The 18,335-nt window shown below is 42.2% G+C and overlaps 1 protein-coding gene and 1 non-coding gene across 2 annotated transcripts in view; one reads left to right on the top strand and one right to left on the bottom strand.

Annotated features, from left to right (window-relative positions):
- The window catches only part of C5 (complement C5), an 86,394-nt gene that overhangs the window by 20,123 nt on the left and 47,936 nt on the right, over window positions 1-18,335 (bottom strand). Inside the window, exons 26-31 of the mRNA XM_062207652.1 lie at window positions 14,364-14,523; window positions 11,325-11,420; window positions 9,118-9,289; window positions 6,706-6,917; window positions 4,134-4,286; window positions 1,705-1,767 (exon numbers count right to left, since the gene is read on the bottom strand). Of these exons, the coding sequence (XP_062063636.1) occupies window positions 1,705-1,767; window positions 4,134-4,286; window positions 6,706-6,917; window positions 9,118-9,289; window positions 11,325-11,420; window positions 14,364-14,523 (856 nt within the window). The remainder of the gene's footprint in view (window positions 1-1,704; window positions 1,768-4,133; window positions 4,287-6,705; window positions 6,918-9,117; window positions 9,290-11,324; window positions 11,421-14,363; window positions 14,524-18,335) is intronic.
- LOC133772156 (U6 spliceosomal RNA) lies at window positions 7,450-7,556 on the top strand. Its single transcript, XR_009867756.1, has one exon. It is a non-coding gene; the product is annotated as a U6 spliceosomal RNA (small nuclear RNA).

Below are 18,335 nucleotides of genomic sequence, written 5' to 3'. Positions count from 1 at the left end.
TACAGATAGCTTAGAAAACTTGCAACTGCCAAATAGCTAAAATAAAAGAAACAAACCTTTACATGATTCCTCTGTCCCCAGATATGCTAGATAAGTTAGACATGACTGTTACTAACCACAGAAAAATTATATGCATACATACACAAACATACACGTACGTGTCCACATGTGTCATATATGTATACATATGAGGGTACTTCAAATAGTTCAGTGAGGTGCTGGCACTGTGGTGTAGCAGGTAAAGCTATCATTACCTGCAGTGCCACCATCCCATATGGGTGCCAGTTCAAGTCCCAGCTATTCCACTTCCTATCTGGCTCCCTGTTAATGGCCTGGGAAAGCAGCAGAAGATGGCCCAAATGCTTGGGCCCCTGCACCCACATGGGAGACCCAGAAGAAGCTCCTGGCTCCTGACTTCATTTTGGCCAACTCTGGCCATTGAGGCCATTTGGGGAGTGAACCAGTGGATGGACGATCTCTCTCTCTCTCTCTCTCTCTGTCCTTTATTTTTTATTTTTCAAAAAAGATTTATTTATTTATTTGAAAGGTAGAGTTACAGAGAGGCAGAGGCAGAGAGTGAGAGAGGTCCTCCATCTGCTGGTTCACTCCCCAAATGGCCACAAAGGCCAGAGCTGAGCTGATCAGAAGCCAGGAGTTTGTTCCAGGTCTCCCACTCAGGTGCTGGGGCCCAAGGACTTGGGGCATCTTCCACTGCTTTCCCAAGCCATAGCAGACATATGGATCGGAAGTGGAGCAGCTGGGACCTGAATTGGAAGTGGGATGCCAGTGCCACAGGTAGAGGCTTAGCTCACTGCAACACAGTGCCCGCCCGCCCCCCCCCCACCTTTTTTAAAAGATTTAACACTCTGCCTTTTAAATAAATAAATAAATGTTTAAAAAAAATACAGTTCATGGAAAATGGAATTAAATGATAAAAAATTTATTTTGGCACAAAATTGTTTGAAATCCATGCATAATTTTTCATCATATGCATTTTCCATGAATTTTGAAGACTTTTTGCAGGCATAATTTCAAATTTTTGTGCCAAAATAAACATCTTTTAATCCTATTTCCATGAACTTTTAATTTGGTTAATTAATTAAATTTGAAAGGCAGATAGAGAGAGAAGAGAGATCTCCCATCTGCTGGTTCACTTCCCAAATGCCCACAACAGCTGTTTTGGGCCAGATCAAACCCAGGATCTGGGAATTCAATTCGAGTCTCTCATGTGGGTGGCAGGTACCCAGCTACTTGCCTCCAAAGGTGTGCATTAGCAGGAAGCTGGAGTTGGGAGTAGAGCTGGGATTCAAACATAGGCACTCCAAAATGGGACACAGATATCCCAACCAGCTTCTTAACTGTTGTACTGACTCCACAGACTTTAGGAAGTACTCTTGTATACACACATAAAAATTATATAGCTGTATAATTCTAGATATATAATTTCCACAAATATACAGAATGTGTTACATACAAAGATTAACACGGTCATGATCATAAGTAAATTGAGTGCCAGCCAAGAATACTGTATCCAGGAATGCTGTCCTTCAGAAACGAGGAAATAAAGACTTTCCATGACAAGAAAAAACGGAAGGAATCCTACTCTAGTCATTTAGTTACCCAAAGTCTGATATCTGTGACTTTGTGGTGAAGTCGCTAGCACAAACAGACACAACCTTTATTGGCTCTTAATCAAATACTTACATGCACTGTAGCCAAGCCATTGCTATGGCCTGTGCTGATGACAAGGTCATCGTCGAGAGGCACCTGGAAAGGTGGATAGAGAGACTGTGATTTCTTTTATTCTTTGATAGGGAAGGAGGAGAGAACAACAAAAAGAGGGGGCTGACACATACCAGACCCCTCCCAGAGCTCTTGTGGGAGTAAATGGACAAGGCATTGAAAATTTATGTCCAGATAGGCTCTAAAAAATGAGGGAACTCCCCTTTTCCCTTAACACATACATAGGATGTTGAAGATCTCCTGAGAGAGCCAACAGAATCAGTACATCAGAGGCTGCTGTTGGTTACAGTTTCATTTATATATGGCTACGGTAAAAATGGGTCTTCATTTCCTTTTGCCAAGTGAATAAATTTTTCTCAACGTCTAGCTCCAAATCAGCATTCCCAGTGGAGACTGGTTTCATTAACACGGAGAACAGGGTACCTCCACACACTTTAAAGGGAGTGCAGTCTACTGTAGGCCCTTTCCTACTTTCTCCCTGGAACCCCTCTCCCGCCCCTTGATGGCTCACTGTCACTGTCCTCTGTTTATCAAGGCCTCTGGTGCCCTACCCCACGCCCCTGGCACCCCACCCCAGCTTGCCAAATCCCGAGTTGCTGTGGTTCTTCTCGCTCTGCCAGGACGAAAGTGAAGACATGAGCTGAGTTGAGTAATTCTCCCTTCCGGAGAAACCCTATCACCCAAATACTCCCTGATTTGTGGCAAATTTGGGAGAGAACATTTAGAGCAAGGAACTGCAGAGTTGGCTCTTTTCTCCTCCTGCTCTGAGGCCTCCCCTTCCCCTTCCCCTGGCTTAGCACAAAGTGCAAAAGGGATCTGGTATACATTAAAGTGTGCTAATCCGTCCTTCAAATTTAAGTAAATGTAGGAAAAGTAGGTCACATTTCCTATTTTCTGACAGAATATAGCAGCAATTACTGGAAAATGAGTGCCTTGGGGTGCTGCATGCGAAGCAGCTTCCACTGACATGAATTTGGGAGTGCTGTGCCTTGTGCCCTGCCTCTGCCCTCTGTCTGCCTTGGACTCACCACAATTAGTCACGCACATGTTAAAGAGCAGGAGAATCTTCTACCAAGTAAGTTGTCTAACTTCATTCAGACGAGAATTTCCCCCATGTACTTGCCCACCTAGTATTCTTTCATGCAGCACATTTCGGGGAATTCTGGTGTCAAGAATTCCAACCTAGATCACAGCAACTCAGGTTTCACAGGGAGGCAGCATGCTGGGCTGAGGTTTATGTTACACTAAGATGACAAGAGGCCCTGGACTGTACTGCCCCTGCAGACAAGAACAGTTCCAACGCCCTCAGATAGGCCCACCGTGCTCCTCAGGCCAAGAGCTCCTGTTTAGAGATTAACTCAGAACGTGAATCTCTGGGGAGCTCTGAACGTTCCCAGGAAAGGAGATGCACAAATGCCTGCAGAGGCCCAGGCAAGAAGTGTGACGGTGGGGATGCAACCAGTTGAAGAAGGCCTACCAGCATCCAGATGTCTGTCACCAGATCTTTTGTTTTTTTTAGGGATAATTGTGCATCAGATTTTTATTCAAATCTTTGGATCTTTAAATTTAGCTTCTATGTCTTTGTGTATATCTATATCCATTTCTATAAACATTTTCCTATGGGTCATCTGTTTGTAATTTTTGCCTTAAATTTGGAATTTTTTATGCCTATTTACTTTTCACAAACAGATTTGTGGAGGATGTGAATGGTGAGGACTATTTCCAACTTTACTTGAATATAACATAAACATAGTAATCAGAAAAATAAGTATTAGCAGCAGTATACTGGCAGCTAGTATTAGCACAGAATCTAGTTTTTCCAATAAGTCTTTTTCTTTGGCAATTTTTCATAAACCAGCAAACTTTTCACTTTCAAAAATCCAGCGGTAGCAAAAGATATGGGACAAGGAATTGCGGGACCTAAAGGCCAATTCCAGCTTGGTCACAGTGTCACGTGTGTCTGGGGTCAGAATCAACAGCAGACTCCCAAACACATCTTTTCTCTTATTTTACTGCGGTACTGTCATGTGTGTTATTATATGTCTGGAACATTCTTTCTTTCCTGTTTCTTCCAGAGTTAATCCTCACATCTGGACATATTTGACAAACTCCTTCTATCTTTCATCTGGATCAAGAGGCCCTCTGTGTACTTCTACATGGCCACTCAGGTTCTTCTTGCTCATTTGTCTATTTAAACGACTATCGCTCCAACATATGGGTTTCACTTTTGAATCCCCAGTGACCAGGCTAGAGCAGGCACCCTGCTTACAACTTAGAAGACACTCAGAACATGTCTAAGTAGTAAATAAATACATTTGTGAAATAAGGGTGGGACAGATGATTTTAACACTACTCCTATTATAAAATATTATGAAAAATTCTTCATTTACCTCTACTGGCTTCCCAAGGAAATTCTTCTCTGTGATCTTGTAATTCTGGAAGTTACCTTTGTGCTTGTAAGAGACATTGATGTCCATATTCAGTTGGAGTTGTTTAACCAGGAGAGAATATTCTGTCAGGCCTTCGATGGCATTAATTGTATCCTATCAACAACCAACAAGGCACAAAAACATGTTTAGCTCATTTATGAACTCCTTGTTTCCAAATTCACTTTCTTATGAGAGGGTAGGGCAGCGCTGTCTGGAGATGAACCTCCAGCTGACTGGCTGACATGGGTTAAGAGCCCCATCATGGGTGGAGGGGGTCCCTCCCTCCTCAGTAGGGATGCGTTGTTGGCAGGGTGAGGAAGGAAGTGTGGCTTCAGTTCCAGGTCCTCTTCATATTCTGTACTTGTTACCTCAGGCAAGTCACTCCTTCCTCCAACTCTATATGGTCACTATTTCTCATGCTTCTGTCACAGCTTAAATATCTCTGCAGTGAGGCCATAACTCCCCCTCCTATTATTCTATTTTACTGTTCCCCTTCTGCCCTTCATATCATTCATCTCAACATGTACTACTGTCATGAACAGTTAATTGTTTTCCTTTCAAGCTGAATTTGTAAGATTGGTGGGGCAAGTAGGTAATATATCATAGATCGTTCTTGGTGTTGGCTTGCTTCAAATGTGTCCCCAAAGTTCATGTGTTGGAAACTTGATCACCAATGTGGCACTATTGGGAGGCAGAGCCTAATTAAGAACAGATTAATGCCATTATTTTAGAAGTGGGTTCCTTATAAAAGGACTAGTTTGCCTCCCCCTTCCTTATTGTCATGGAATGAGGTAGAAGGCCCTTGCCAGATGTTGACATCTGATCAAGGACTTCCCAACCTCCAGAACTTTGAGTTAACTAACAAACTTCTGTTCATCATAAATTACCCAGTCTATAGTATTCTTCCATATTAGCACAAAAAATAACTAGGTCAGAAATATTAAATACTTGGCCACATCCTCTGCCTATGTCCCCAGGCAGCAAATAAACATGGTACTATTTTCTGGTAAGCCTACAATTATATGCATGAGGAAATCCTTAGATGAGCACTAAATTAATCATGAGAGACTGAGAGACCCTGCTACCTCTACCTCTACCTCTACACACACACACACACACAAACACACAGACACTCAAACACAATGCACACAATATGAACTCCATCATTAGCTAAACATCCAGGGCACATGGAAGATGTTAACAATTGAACTACACTTTGAATACAGATATATAATCATGCATTGCTTCCTAGTGGGATATTTTCTGAGACTTGTGTTGCTAGACGAATTTGTTAATGTGAGTACACCGTAGAGTTCTACAAACCCAGATGCAGTAAGAGATGGAGTAAGCAGGGCACATATGTACCAGGGCAGAGTGTTTTACAGTAAAATTTTTCTTCACAAGTAGGAATATACCTTAAAATAATATTGAATAAAACCAGTACCATAGTCATTTATTATCATTATCAAGACTTATTTACTGTACATAACTGTATGTGCTATCCTTTTATACAACTTGCAGCACAATGTGTTTGTTTGTTCCAGCATCACCACAAACATGTGAGTGATGTGCTATGTTAAGACGTTATAACAGGCCGGCGCCGCGGCTCACTTGGCTAATCCTCCGCCTGTGGCACCGGCACTCTGGGTTCTACTCCCAGTTGGGGCGCCAGGTTCTAGTCCTGGTTGCTCCTCTTCCAGTCCAGCTCTCTGCTGTGGCCCGGGAAGGCAGTGGAGGATGGCTCAAGTGCTTAGGCCCTGCACCTGCATGGGAGACCAGGAGGATGCACCTGGCTCCAGCGGCAATTTGGGGGGTGAACTAATGGAAAAGGAAGACCTTTCTCTCTGTCTCTCTCTCACTGTCTAACTCTGCCTGTCAGAAAAAAAAAGTTATAACAGCTAACATCACTAAGTCACAGGGATTTTGAGCTCCATCATAACTTTATTTGTACTAACCCATTGTGTAGCAGTTTGTTGTTGTCTGCAGTGTCATTATGTGCTGCATGACTGTATGCAACAATTACACAACCACATAGTAGTTATGTATAACAGAAAATATGCACACTCATCTGAGTTTGCATTGATAGATAAGTAAGCATACACCACTCAGTATTTCTCTCCTTCTGTATTTATTTATTTTTTTTGCAGGGCAAGGAACATTAGTACCTTCGACTACATGGCAACCACTGTCTATTACATAGGATGTGATGCAATTACTAATAACCTTACTAGCCTTTCATGGTCATTAAGAAATAAAAAGGAAGTTCTGGGTTTGGCAACAGGAGACATAAGCTCTGATCTTGATTCTTCTGCAAATTCCTTAAGTGAGCTTCCCTGGGCTCATTTCCTCCTTTGTATAATAAGGGTATCAATTCAGTTAGCCTCTGGGGGCCCTTCAATCCCAGACATCTATTCATATCTATGTTATGTTCATTTGGTGGACAAAAGCATGGAGGCCTGTGGGTGTGGAATGTGTGGTTTGGGAGACAATAGAAAGGTTTCCACAAGGATGAAAAAAGACAAAGAAACATTACCTGGGTTGAATAAAAGCCACCTCCGTACCTCTGTTCTTCGGACAACCATTTGATGATCGGGTTAACATAATTCATCTCTTTCAAGTTCAGACTGGTGAGCAAAGCATAGGCAGTGGTTTCTACCATGCCTGCTGTGCCAGCGTTAGGTGCCGAAGTGTCTTTATGCTGTTGAAGACCATCTTTCCAAAAACGGTAAATGGGTGGACTACCACCTGCATATCAACAATTGCCATTCATTAGCATGATTAAAAATGTGAACTTGACATAACAATACTGGTGGCTTTCTGGTTTATAGAAGTTACTTATTTTCTTATTGTAAGAAGAATGTCCTTAAGGTGGCCAACACAAAACAGAATCTCTTAATACAGTGCTTTTTCTAATTTTTTATTTTCAAAGATCAACATAGAATGTCCATACGAACAGGAAGAGGTATTATAGTAGAATGGAAAGTATGATGAATTGGGAATTAGTAGACCTAGGTTCACCTTGAGTAAGCCCCTTGAGTTCTGTGGGGCTCAGCTGGATAACACTTACAGTGTAGATGATGCTTCCTTCTGTTCAGTAAAACTCAAAGACATTACAAATGTAAAAGTTTTTATAAACCAGAAAGCACCATGTACATTTAAGGACCGCTATTACTAATACTACAAGATAAATGGGTAAACTTTTTTCCCTAATGGAAAAAGTTCACATCCAAAAAGCCTTAGTTTGGTCTTTGGTTATTTTCTTTGCATTTAAAGCACCGTGCTTGCTTAGGCAGCGCATATACTAAAATTGGAATGATACAGAGAAGATTAGCATGGCCCCTGCGCAAGGATGACACAAATTTAAAGCACCAAAGATAGTTTCATATATGCAGCACTTTTCATTAATTTGATTCTAATTTATATTTGTTTGTTATTGCAAAAGTCATTTAAATCTGCCACCTCAGATACTGTTTGTAGCAATCCTTTTTTTTATGAAACAGTAAAATATACTTGGAAGTAATTGTTGAAGTTAGTAAAATTTTGATGTATCTGTATTTGTATCAGATAAATATCTTTATTATTTGCATGAATTTGGACAAAATATTTCCCTTACTCTCAGATGCCAGATTTGTTGTATTTAAAAGGAAAGGTTTAGTTGAGAGTTATAAACTCCCAGTTCAAACAATATTTGAATTATTAAGTTCCCTTCTACCTCTTAAATTCTATCGTTTTATGATCTTTATCTTACAATGCCCAAGACATTTCTTCTGTGTTATTTTTAAAGAATTGTACAAATGGTTTTGAAGCACATGTTAAAATGTATTCATTTTACAGTGATGACAGAGTGAAATATTGTAGGCAGCTGTGAACCTCATGTAAGATTTATAAAACTTTTATAAAACCTCAGGAGAGGGTTCAGAAGTTCCCAGTCATGCCAATGATTTCTGCTATTCTCTGTTTCTGTACTCCTGGCCTCCAGGAAGCAGTAGCTTTATTATTTAAACAAAATGCATATGTTTATAGTAAACTTGGAAAAATACAGACCAGGTCACTTTGTGGCTTCCCTTCTAACCCTAAGAAGTGGTAAAGTTCTAAGGTTTCCTTTGGCTCCCACATGAATGTGACAAGGCATTCCTTGCTCTGGGTGGAAGCAGCCCTAACCCAGGATGTGTGGCTGAATTTCAGTGTCAATCCACCTGCTTGCTTGAAGTGCCTTGTCCACTGCACAGCTGCACACAGAAGCCTTGGAGAGCCCCTGTAATGACCTCTACCTTACAACATGACCGTCTCTGGCTCCCCCACCCTTTGCTTCCAGGACCTCACTTTGGACTCATGCTGTGCCTCTGCAGTCACATTGCACTCCTTGTCCTTGGAGTTCATGTGTCTTCTGCTTCGGCACCTGCTGTTCCTCCCCCAGGAACACCCTTCTAGGCAGCCACAGGGCCTGCTCTCTTACCTTCTTTCGGGTCTCACATCCCATCTCCGAGAGGCTTGTGCCCAATCATCCTATTGAGAATAACCAGCCCATATCCTCACGTTTTCTCCTCTCCCTGTTTGATTTTACTTCATATCAGTCATCACCAATTTATTCAGTTTTGATTAGTCACTGTTTTATTTTTCCTCTCATATCAGAATGTAAGCTTCTTGAGGGCCTAGATTTTTGGGGGTCTGTTTTGTATGTTGCTTTATCCCCAGAGCCTAGAAAAGTGCCTGGCATGTAGGAGGCATCCACAGACTACTCAATACCTATTTGTCAAATAAAGGGAGGAGTAAGTATTTACGGAATGAATGATGAACAACACCTACTGCATGGGATTGCCATGGTTTATTCCATGAGGGCAAGGGCTATATCTCACTGAACTTCGCATGCCACTCACTCCCCAGAATCAGGAGAATCTATGTGCTTAATGAACATCTGTGATCTAGCATATGGAGTGAGTCATACCTTTAACTGAGGCTGCCCTCTTCAGGGCTGAGGCGATGGCACGAAACTGTGGGTGAGTTCTGTCTCCCAGGGAGAGCGCGTAAGCTGCGATGGCCAGGGTAAAGGTGCTCTGGGCTGGGAGGGTATTTTCAAGCAGAAAGTTCTCAGCTTTCGTTAGAGCTGTGCTGATTTTCTAGAAACAGGAACAAAAGACCCCTAAGCTTCTTGGCAAAGCATCGGGATATCAACTGATGGGAGCCACCCTCAGGTCACAGCATCCTGACAAGGTGAAGGGTGGAAAGAGGACTGATTGGGTAGAAATGGACGGCGGCTCAGGGAAGAAAATCCTTCCAAGAAAACAGGCAGAGCATCACAGCCAAAAGGACAATGCGATTGTTCAAATTAGGCTGAGCTTTCGGTCTCTGAATTCTCACTTCCTCTTTTGAAGTTTTGTCCCTTTGGTTTCTGATTCCAGCGTCAGGTCTAGCTTCCAGGAAGAGGCACCAAGCACAGATACAGCTTTCAGGAGTCCTTCTCAGCATAGCTGAGATGGGCTCACATGTCCAAAAAAGAGTTATAATTAAAAAAAAGTAGAAAACCCCAAAATGCCAAAATATTTTTTAATTCTAAGAATTCCTGTGAAGAGTCCCTGTCACTTTGTCCTAGTGATTCTGGGGAGTGGGTCAGGAAAAAGCCTGATATAAAGCTGCTAGCCTCCTGCCTGGCTCCTCCTCTCTCAGCTCCACAATGCGTCTCTCTCTCTCTCTCTCTCTTTTTTTTTTTTGACAGGCAGAGTGGATAGTGAGAGAGAGAGAGACAGAGAGAAAGGTCTTCCTTTTTGCCGTTGGTTCACCCTCCAATGGCCGCTGCAGACGGCGCAGAGCGCTAATCCGAAGTCAGGAGCCAGGTACTTCTCCTGGTCTCCCATGTGGGTGCAGGGCCCAAGGACTTGGGCCATCCTCCACTGCCTTCCCGGGCCATAGCAGAGAGCTGGCCTGGAAGAGGGGCAACCGGGATAGAATCCGGCGCCCCAACCGGGACTAGAACCCGGTGTGCTGGTGCCGCAAGGCGGAGGATTAGCCTGTTAAGCCACAGCGCCGGCCCACAATGCGTCTCTTGCTCATGTGGCCACCAGATACCAATTTGTTGTCTAGGGCTCTGGAAACTGGTCCTTGTTGATTATTGCTTTTAAGAGTTTTATTATTTTTAAAAGTTTTGCAAGGTAGAGATATAGACACTCAGGGACAGAGAGAAAGAGAGAGACAGATAGAGAGAGCTCCTATCTGTTGGTTTCCTCTCCAAATTCTGCAATGGTTGGAGCCAGGAGCTGTGAATACAATGCAGGTCTTTTGTATGGGTGGCAGGAACCCAATTATTTGAGCCATCACCACTGCTTTTCAGGGTCTGCATTGGAGGGTAGCTGGAGTCAAGCTAGAACCAGCACTCAAATCCAGACACTCTGATGTGGGATTAGGATGTCTTAACTTCAAGGTAAAAGCCAGCTCCCTTTTTATTTTATCTTAAGTATAAAAACCAATGCTTTTGAAACAAACTTTGAAAAGTGGCTTTGTTTTGTGGTTGCAGTCTTGCTAATCCTCTTGAGATTTTGCATCTTAGTTCTGTATCCTGGTTTGAAGGATATACATGATTGACTTCTGATTTTCAGGCAAGAGTGTTTAACATCGCTCACGGAGCTCTCTCTTCCCAGAGCATTGTGTCAATTCCACGGATGTTTGGAGTCTTCTGTGTTGATTCACTTAGGCATATCTTCTATTCCCCTCCCCCCATCTTCTAAGCAAATGAAACTGTACAACCCAAGGGAGCAAACCTATTGTATATCCTTAGCACCTGCAGGATACAGAAGGACTCAACTATAGAATAACACTAATGCACATATGGTAAGACTTAGCAGAAGTAAGAGAGGGACGCTAAGGACACTGGGTCATTTTCCCATCATAGTTCTAGTTATTGGTTCTAGTCCCATGACACAGAGCAATCAAACTCATACTCTCAGGCCTTAGCTTTCTCAACTATCAAGTAGCTTGGACTAGGGTATCTTTAATCCCTGCAACATTTCTAAAATCCTTTCATCCTGCAGCTAAGGTTGGTTTCAAGTAATGTGAAAAGAAGGAAAAGATTTGGAGACCAAGTGTCTTCTGATTGGTGGCCCCTCCAGTATTTGGTACAGAATAAGTGATGGGTCTAGAGAGAGAAAAATTTTTACTCACCAGCAGGGGACATAGGTCAAAGGCCTTTCTAATTCCAATCACTGTAAAGGCTGTAAGATACAAGCTGTTCTCTTTGGCTTCCACCGGCAGGGTACCCTAAAAATAAGTGATGTTTCAAAAGGAGAGTGAAATGATGTCTTTAAAGTGAAATTTCTTGGTTCTAGTACCTATTTTGCACTTTGTCTCCCACTCTTTCCCATCATGTACTTCAGCTGGACTGCTTATTGTTCCTCAATAAGCTCGGGGACTCCTCACTTATCTCAGTGCCTTTTTAAAATTAATTAATTTTTGATAGAGTTACAGAGAGAGAAGGAGAGACAGAGAGAGATCTTCCATCCTCTGGCTCACCTCCCAATGGCCACAAATGGGGCTCTGACAGGCCAAAACAGGAGCCAGAATCTCCCATGTGGGTGCAGGGGCCCAAGGACTTGGGCCATCCTCTGCTGCTTTCCCAGGCACATTAGCAGGGAGCTGGATTGGAAGTAGAGCAGCCAGAACTCAAACTGGTGCCCATGTGGAACGCTGGCATTGCAGGCTGTGGCCCAACCCCCTGCACCACAACTCCAGCCTCCCCTCAGTGCCTTTCCATGTTCATCTCTCCTTCTCACCAACCCCTCACGATCTACCTCTCAGTCTGCTGGATGAATCACTTTCCCCTTCTAATTCAAAATGACCTAACAAATATGTAGAAAAATGCTTAATCACTAATAATCAGGCAAATACAAAGTGAAATACAGTGAGATACCAACCTCTTAGGATGACTATTACAAAAAGACAAGAGATAAAAAGTGTTGTCAAGGAAATGTAGGAAAGAGAAGCACTGCACATTGTTAGTGGGGATGTAAATTTGTACAGCCTTTATGGAAAACAGTACAGACATTAAAAATAGAAGTATCATGTGAGCCAGTGACTTCACTTTTGGTTACTCAGCCAAAGGAAATGAAATCAGTATATGAAGAGACATCTGCACTCCCATGTTCAAAAGCCAAGATATGCAATCAACCTAAATGTCCATCAATGGATGACTGGATAAAGGAAACACGCACACACACACACCAGAATACTATTTCACCTTTCAAAAGAAATGAATCTTGTCATTTTTGACAACACAGATGAACCTAGAAGATACTACACTAAGTGATAGAAAGATAAATACAGCATGATGTCACTTATTTGTATGTAGAATGTAAAAAAGTTGAACTCACAGCAGTAGAAAATAAAAATAAAAGGCTTGGAATCAGAGGATAATTGGAAAGATGTTGGTCAAAGGAAGAAAATTTTAATTTAGCCAAGAATGAATTCAGGAGATCCAGCATGGTGACTATTGTTAATAATGACGTATTCTGTAGTACTTGGAAATTATCGAGAGAATAGATTTTAAATGTTCTCACCACACGCACACACACAAAAAAACCCAATGGTTATTATGTGAGGTAACGCATATATTAATTAGCTCACTTAGTCATTCACATTGTATACATAGATCTAAATATCATGTTTTACAACATAAAATATAATAGAATTTAAATTTTCAACAAAAAAATAAAGACTAGTATTAACCCTGAAAAAGAATGCTAAGTGTGCTGTCTGCTCTACTTGGAACACTCTTTCTGGTTCCTTCAGTACTTACCTCCCAGAACCTGGTCAACTCATTTTAGCAACTTCCCCAGTATAGGTTAAATCTCCTGCCTTCAACTACTACATTAACTTTTCTTAGCATGTATCATATGCTTGAAATGACATAATTCTGACTTCTCTGCTAAACTGTAAGCTTTACAGCATGTGGCAACACCTATTTTGTTCACTGTTATATTTAGTATATATTCAGTATACACTTATTTAATAAGTACATGAACTTGCATTTTGATAAGAGTTGCTAGTGTTCATACCAGCATTTTTTTTTAAAAAGGATATTTGTTTGAATGTCAGATTTACAGATAGAGAGGACAGAGAGAGGGATTTCCATCTGCTGGTTCACTCCCCAGATGGCCACAATGGGCAGCGCTGGGCCAGGTAGAAGCCAGGAGCCAGGAGTTTGTTTCATTTGGGTCTCTTATGTGGGTGGCAGGGGCCCAAACACTTGGACCATCTTTTGCTGACTTTCTCAGGCCATCATCAGGGACGTGTCACTGCAGGCGGCTGTGTTACGGTCTACACAACACCAGCTCCTATACTCGCATGTATACCCTACTTTTTCTACCAGTGCATGAACTCTTTTGTGGCAAGGATACATCTGGGGCCCATCCTTACCATATCAGGTGCTCAGTCAATGTTGTTGAATGATTGTGGATAAATAAATAGATAGATGGATGGATAGATAGATTTGTGAGTATCTCAAGAAAAAATGTTATAGTGTTTTACTTTTCAAATACCAACTAGATGATTTCAGTTGTCTCCACTTATTCCAGGAGTCCTATGAAACCCACTGTGAATCACAGAACTCACTCATGCCTGATAGGAGAGATTGGATGGGAGAGATAAGAAACAAAAATATTCTATTGAATTCTAAGACATTACTGAGATGTCTTAGAGTGATGTTATAATTACTCGATAATTCAAACTTATAAGTAGATTCTAGTCTCAAGTAATGCTTTGTTGCACTCTGCTATAAATCAGCCCCAATCTCTTTTACTAACAGGGATATAGGGTCCTGTCTTTCATGACAATACCATGCAGCTCTGAGCTGCAAGAAGGCTCTGAACTTTAGGTATAGATTCCACACCAATGGCACGTGGACAAATTAGTACATTTTACTCACTGCGAGAGCTGTAGAATGTACTCCTAGGAACCAGGAGGGTCTGTGATATGAAGAATCTAAGATATCTCTTATCTGACCTCTAGTGAACCGTCTGAAGATCTCTTGACTTTAGAGAGTACAGGGAGGCCTTTCATATTCTTTGGCCATTCACAGAGGGAGTTTCTTGCAAGTGTACATATATTTTTTCCTGTCTTCTTCATGTTCTCATAATAGGTTGAGAATGAAACTCAAACTTGTATATAAATAAAACTATTGCTAATTTACATACTTGGTTTCCTTACCTGTAATTTTATTGGTTGATACTTGGAATCGTCCTTAAAAGATCCATTTTCTAATTGGCAATTCTCAACCAGCCATAATAAAGAATTACAAATTGAGTTTTGGTTATGTTCTACATATTTATTTACTTGTCCAAGTACTCTTAAAGCAAAAGCTGTTAACCTTTGAGACAAAATTAATAAACATTTAGAACATTGAATCCCTTTTGGCTTTTGACTTACAGAGTATTTCAGTTAATACCATTTTATTCTGTAAAAGAAAATGACATTCTAAACATTAAAATCCAAAGTAAGTCACCATTTTATAAAAGAAGTGAAGATTTTTGGAAGATCTCCAAAATATTCAGTCAACAAATGTGAACAGCACATCTTCATAATTACAACACTGTTAGCTGGCACAGAAGCTAACAATTGATTTCTGATGGTAAAAAAATTCTTTAACATTAAAGATAATGGAGGTGAAACAAACAGATTAGAGTTAAAGCATTTACCTGTAAACATAAGATATGGAGGAGTAAAATCATAAAATTCTAGATTGAAAAATTTGTATAAGCCATGACATCCAAATCCTACCTTGTGGCCTTAATTCCTTTTCCCAATATCCCCAGGACTGTTTATTGTCTTCCCTTGAGCTCTGTCATGACACAGAACTTGCCACATCACAAGGAAACTTTGTTTCTATAATTTTAGCTATTTTATTTTGCTTCATTTATTTGAGTGACAATGAGAGAGTGAGACAGACACAGAGACAAATACCTGCAAAAACAGTCAGGGGTGGACCAGGCCAAAGGCAGGAACTGGGAATTAATTCTGGGTCTCCCAAGTGAGTGGCAGGAACTCAAGTACTTGAGCCACTGTCTGCTGTCTCCCAGGGTGCTTAGCAGCAGGAAGCGGGAATTGGGAGCAGATCCAGGGCTCTGATATGGGATGCAGGGGTCCCAAACACTGTCTTACCCACTGCACCAAACACCTGCCCCCACAAGGAAGCTATCAGGATCATGACTGCTTAGTCAAGAAACACTTTCAGCTTCTACTAATATTCATCAGCATATCAGAAAGCGGTGCATTCAAAACTCCCTCAAGGGCCTCCCACTCTCAGCTTCTCAGATGTCCAAGACACAGACCACTTGACATCCCCAGACATTTCTCCTCACTTTAAAAAATTATTTTATTTTTTGTTTCATTTTTTAAAAATTTATTTGAAAGGTGATGGGGGGAGGGTAGATCTCCTTTCTACTAGTCCACTCCCCAAATGCCTGCAACAGCTAGGGTTGGGCCAGGCCAAGGCCAGGACCCAGGAACTCCTTCCAGGGCTCCCACATTGGTGGCAGGGACCCAAGTACTTGAGCCATCTTTCACTACCTCCTAGAGAGCACATTAGCAGGAAACTGGAACTGGGAGTGGAGCTGGGACTCAAACCAAGGCACTCTGATATATGGTATTTTGTAAAATTAAATACTACATGGCAATGAAAAGGAATGTGCTAGATCTACCTATATTACAAGGTCTAAGAAATAAATATTGGAGGAAAAATGCAAGTTGCAGAACAATATATTTTAGTATGATAGTTTTTTTAATACGTCTTTTTTTAAAAGATTTTTTTTTATTTATTTGAAAGAGTTACACAGAGAGAGAGGAGAGGCAGAGAGAGAGAGAGAGAGATCTTCCATTAGATGGTTCACTCCCCAATTGGTAGCAACAAGTGGAGCTGCGCTGAAGCCAGGAGCTTCCTCCCGGTCCCCTATGTGGGTGCAGGGGCCCAAGGACTTGGGCCATCTTCGACTGCTTTCCCAGGCCATAGCAGAGAGCTGGATCAGAAGAGGAGCAGCCGGGACTAGAACCGGTGCCCATATGGGATGCCGGCGCTTCAGGTCAGGGCATTAACCCGCTGTGCCACAGCGCCGGCCCAGAGTAGTATGATACTTTTTCTAATCATCCAAAAACATGAAAAAGGTCTCCATGTGAATTCATATGTATGTGTATAAAGGTTTTTTTTTTTTTTTATTTGACAGGCAGAGTTAGTGAGAGAGAGAGAGAGACAGAGAGAAAGGTCTTCCTTCTGTTGGTTCACCTCCCAAATGGCCGCTACAGCCATAGCTACACTGACCTGAAAAAGCCAGGAGCCAGGTGTTTCATCCTGGTCTCCCATGCGTGTGCAGAGGTCCAAGCACTTGGGCCATCCTCCACTGCCCTCCCAGGCCACAGCAGAGAGCTGGACTGGAAGAGGAGCAACCGGGACTAGAACCCGGCCCCCATATGGGATGCCGGTGCTGCAGGTGGAGGATTAACCAAATGAGCCACGGCACTGACCCCATGTATAAAGGATTTTAAAATGGTCTGGAAGAATGCACAAACTCCAGATAGTGAGTGTCCTTGGTGGAAAGTAGACAGGAATAAGGAGGAAGCTTGTGGTTAAAGGGAAAACCCGAGCTATATCGGTAATGTTTTCTTTCTTAAAAAAATAAGAGTAGGCTAATATGAAAAATGGTGATGTTAATTTTAAGTCCTGCTAATATGAGTGACATTTGTACTTTTTTGCTTCTTTTATATATTTCTCAAAGACTTTTTCAGGTGCTGGCCATTTTCCTCTGTATAGAATTTCTTTCAAGAAACTTGTGGATCTAGCACTCAAGCGTTCCTCTGTTCCTGGCTGAACATTACCCATGCAGCTTTGCCCCAAATTCCTGAAAAACTCCGGGTTTTACCAAGAGGTCGTCACCTCTCATGGAGATTTCTGTTCTGCAGGCACCTAGCTCCCAGGTCCTGGTCTAGCAGTTTCCAGTCTGCATTGACCCCACTCTGGCCTCTGCTTCCTGGTGGTTATCATCTAGTTGGCCGGCTCAAGGCTCTGTGTGTCTTTTAAAATGTGCCACTCACACGGGCATACCCCACTCTAAGGTTTGTGGTACTCGGTGAGTGATTAGATACCGGGTGGAAGGAAAGAATCAGAAACTGACAGATGATACCGATACCGACTGGTTCAGTAGGGGACACCGACTGGCTCAGTAGGGGACACCGACTGGCTCAGTAGGGGACAAAACGTAAGAGCTCGCTCTGCACCGAGGGGACAGAGAAGAGGTGTGTTTGGGAAAGGAAGCATGAGTTTGCCACAGACTGTGTTTGAAGGACCTCTGGCTTCCAGGCCTGGAAATGTGGAGCTAGAGCTTAGGAAAGAGGTGACTTCAGACATTGATTAGGAAGTCATTGACATTGAGGCAATGAAAGTCGAGGGCAGGATGATATTGCATGCAGAGAGGTTACAGAAAACATGATGGCCAAGGAGAGGGACTAGGAACTCTCAACAAAGGACAAAATCTAAAATTAAAGTGTTCCGGGTTGTAAATTCTTACATTCTTAAATGCTTCCTATGGTAGAATCCACAAAGCACCTGACATACTCTGTTTTATTAAATATTTTGTCAGGCACGATAATATTTTTGGAAAATTGACCTCCACATGGATTTTTTTAACCAATTCAAATTCTTTTCCCCTCAAATCATTAGAATCATGGAAGCTATGCTTCACTGAAAAAATATCTATTTAGCACCGACTGTGTGCCAGGTATTTACCAGGCCTAGGAATACTTGGAATTGCCCATATGGAGCTTATGTTCCAGTGAGGGGGCCGGACAAGAAGTGAAATCAAAATGTCGATGATAAATGCTAAGGAGAAAAGGAATGTCAGAGAGAAGGATATGACGTGCTGGGATGAGCGCTAGAATGACACAGCAGAGGCCTCACTGTGAGTGTTTCATGGTAAAGATAAGGGGGAAATGAGGGAACGGCTGTGCTGACACAGCTGGGGAAGTGCATTCCAGGTAGAGAGAACAGTCAGTGCAAAGGCCCTGTGGTGGAAGCCTGCCTACTATGTTTGAGGGGCAGTGAAGATGTCAGTGGGGCTCTAGTGGAGTGAAGGTTTGTGTAGGACATGAGGTTGGAGAGGTGAGGTGGAGCCAGATCATGTTGACCTTTGTTGA

This window comes from Lepus europaeus, chromosome 12 (assembly GCF_033115175.1).
Source record: "Lepus europaeus isolate LE1 chromosome 12, mLepTim1.pri, whole genome shotgun sequence".
Taxonomy (NCBI): Eukaryota; Metazoa; Chordata; class Mammalia; order Lagomorpha; family Leporidae; genus Lepus; species Lepus europaeus.
This window is presented reverse-complemented; position numbering and strand designations above follow the sequence as displayed.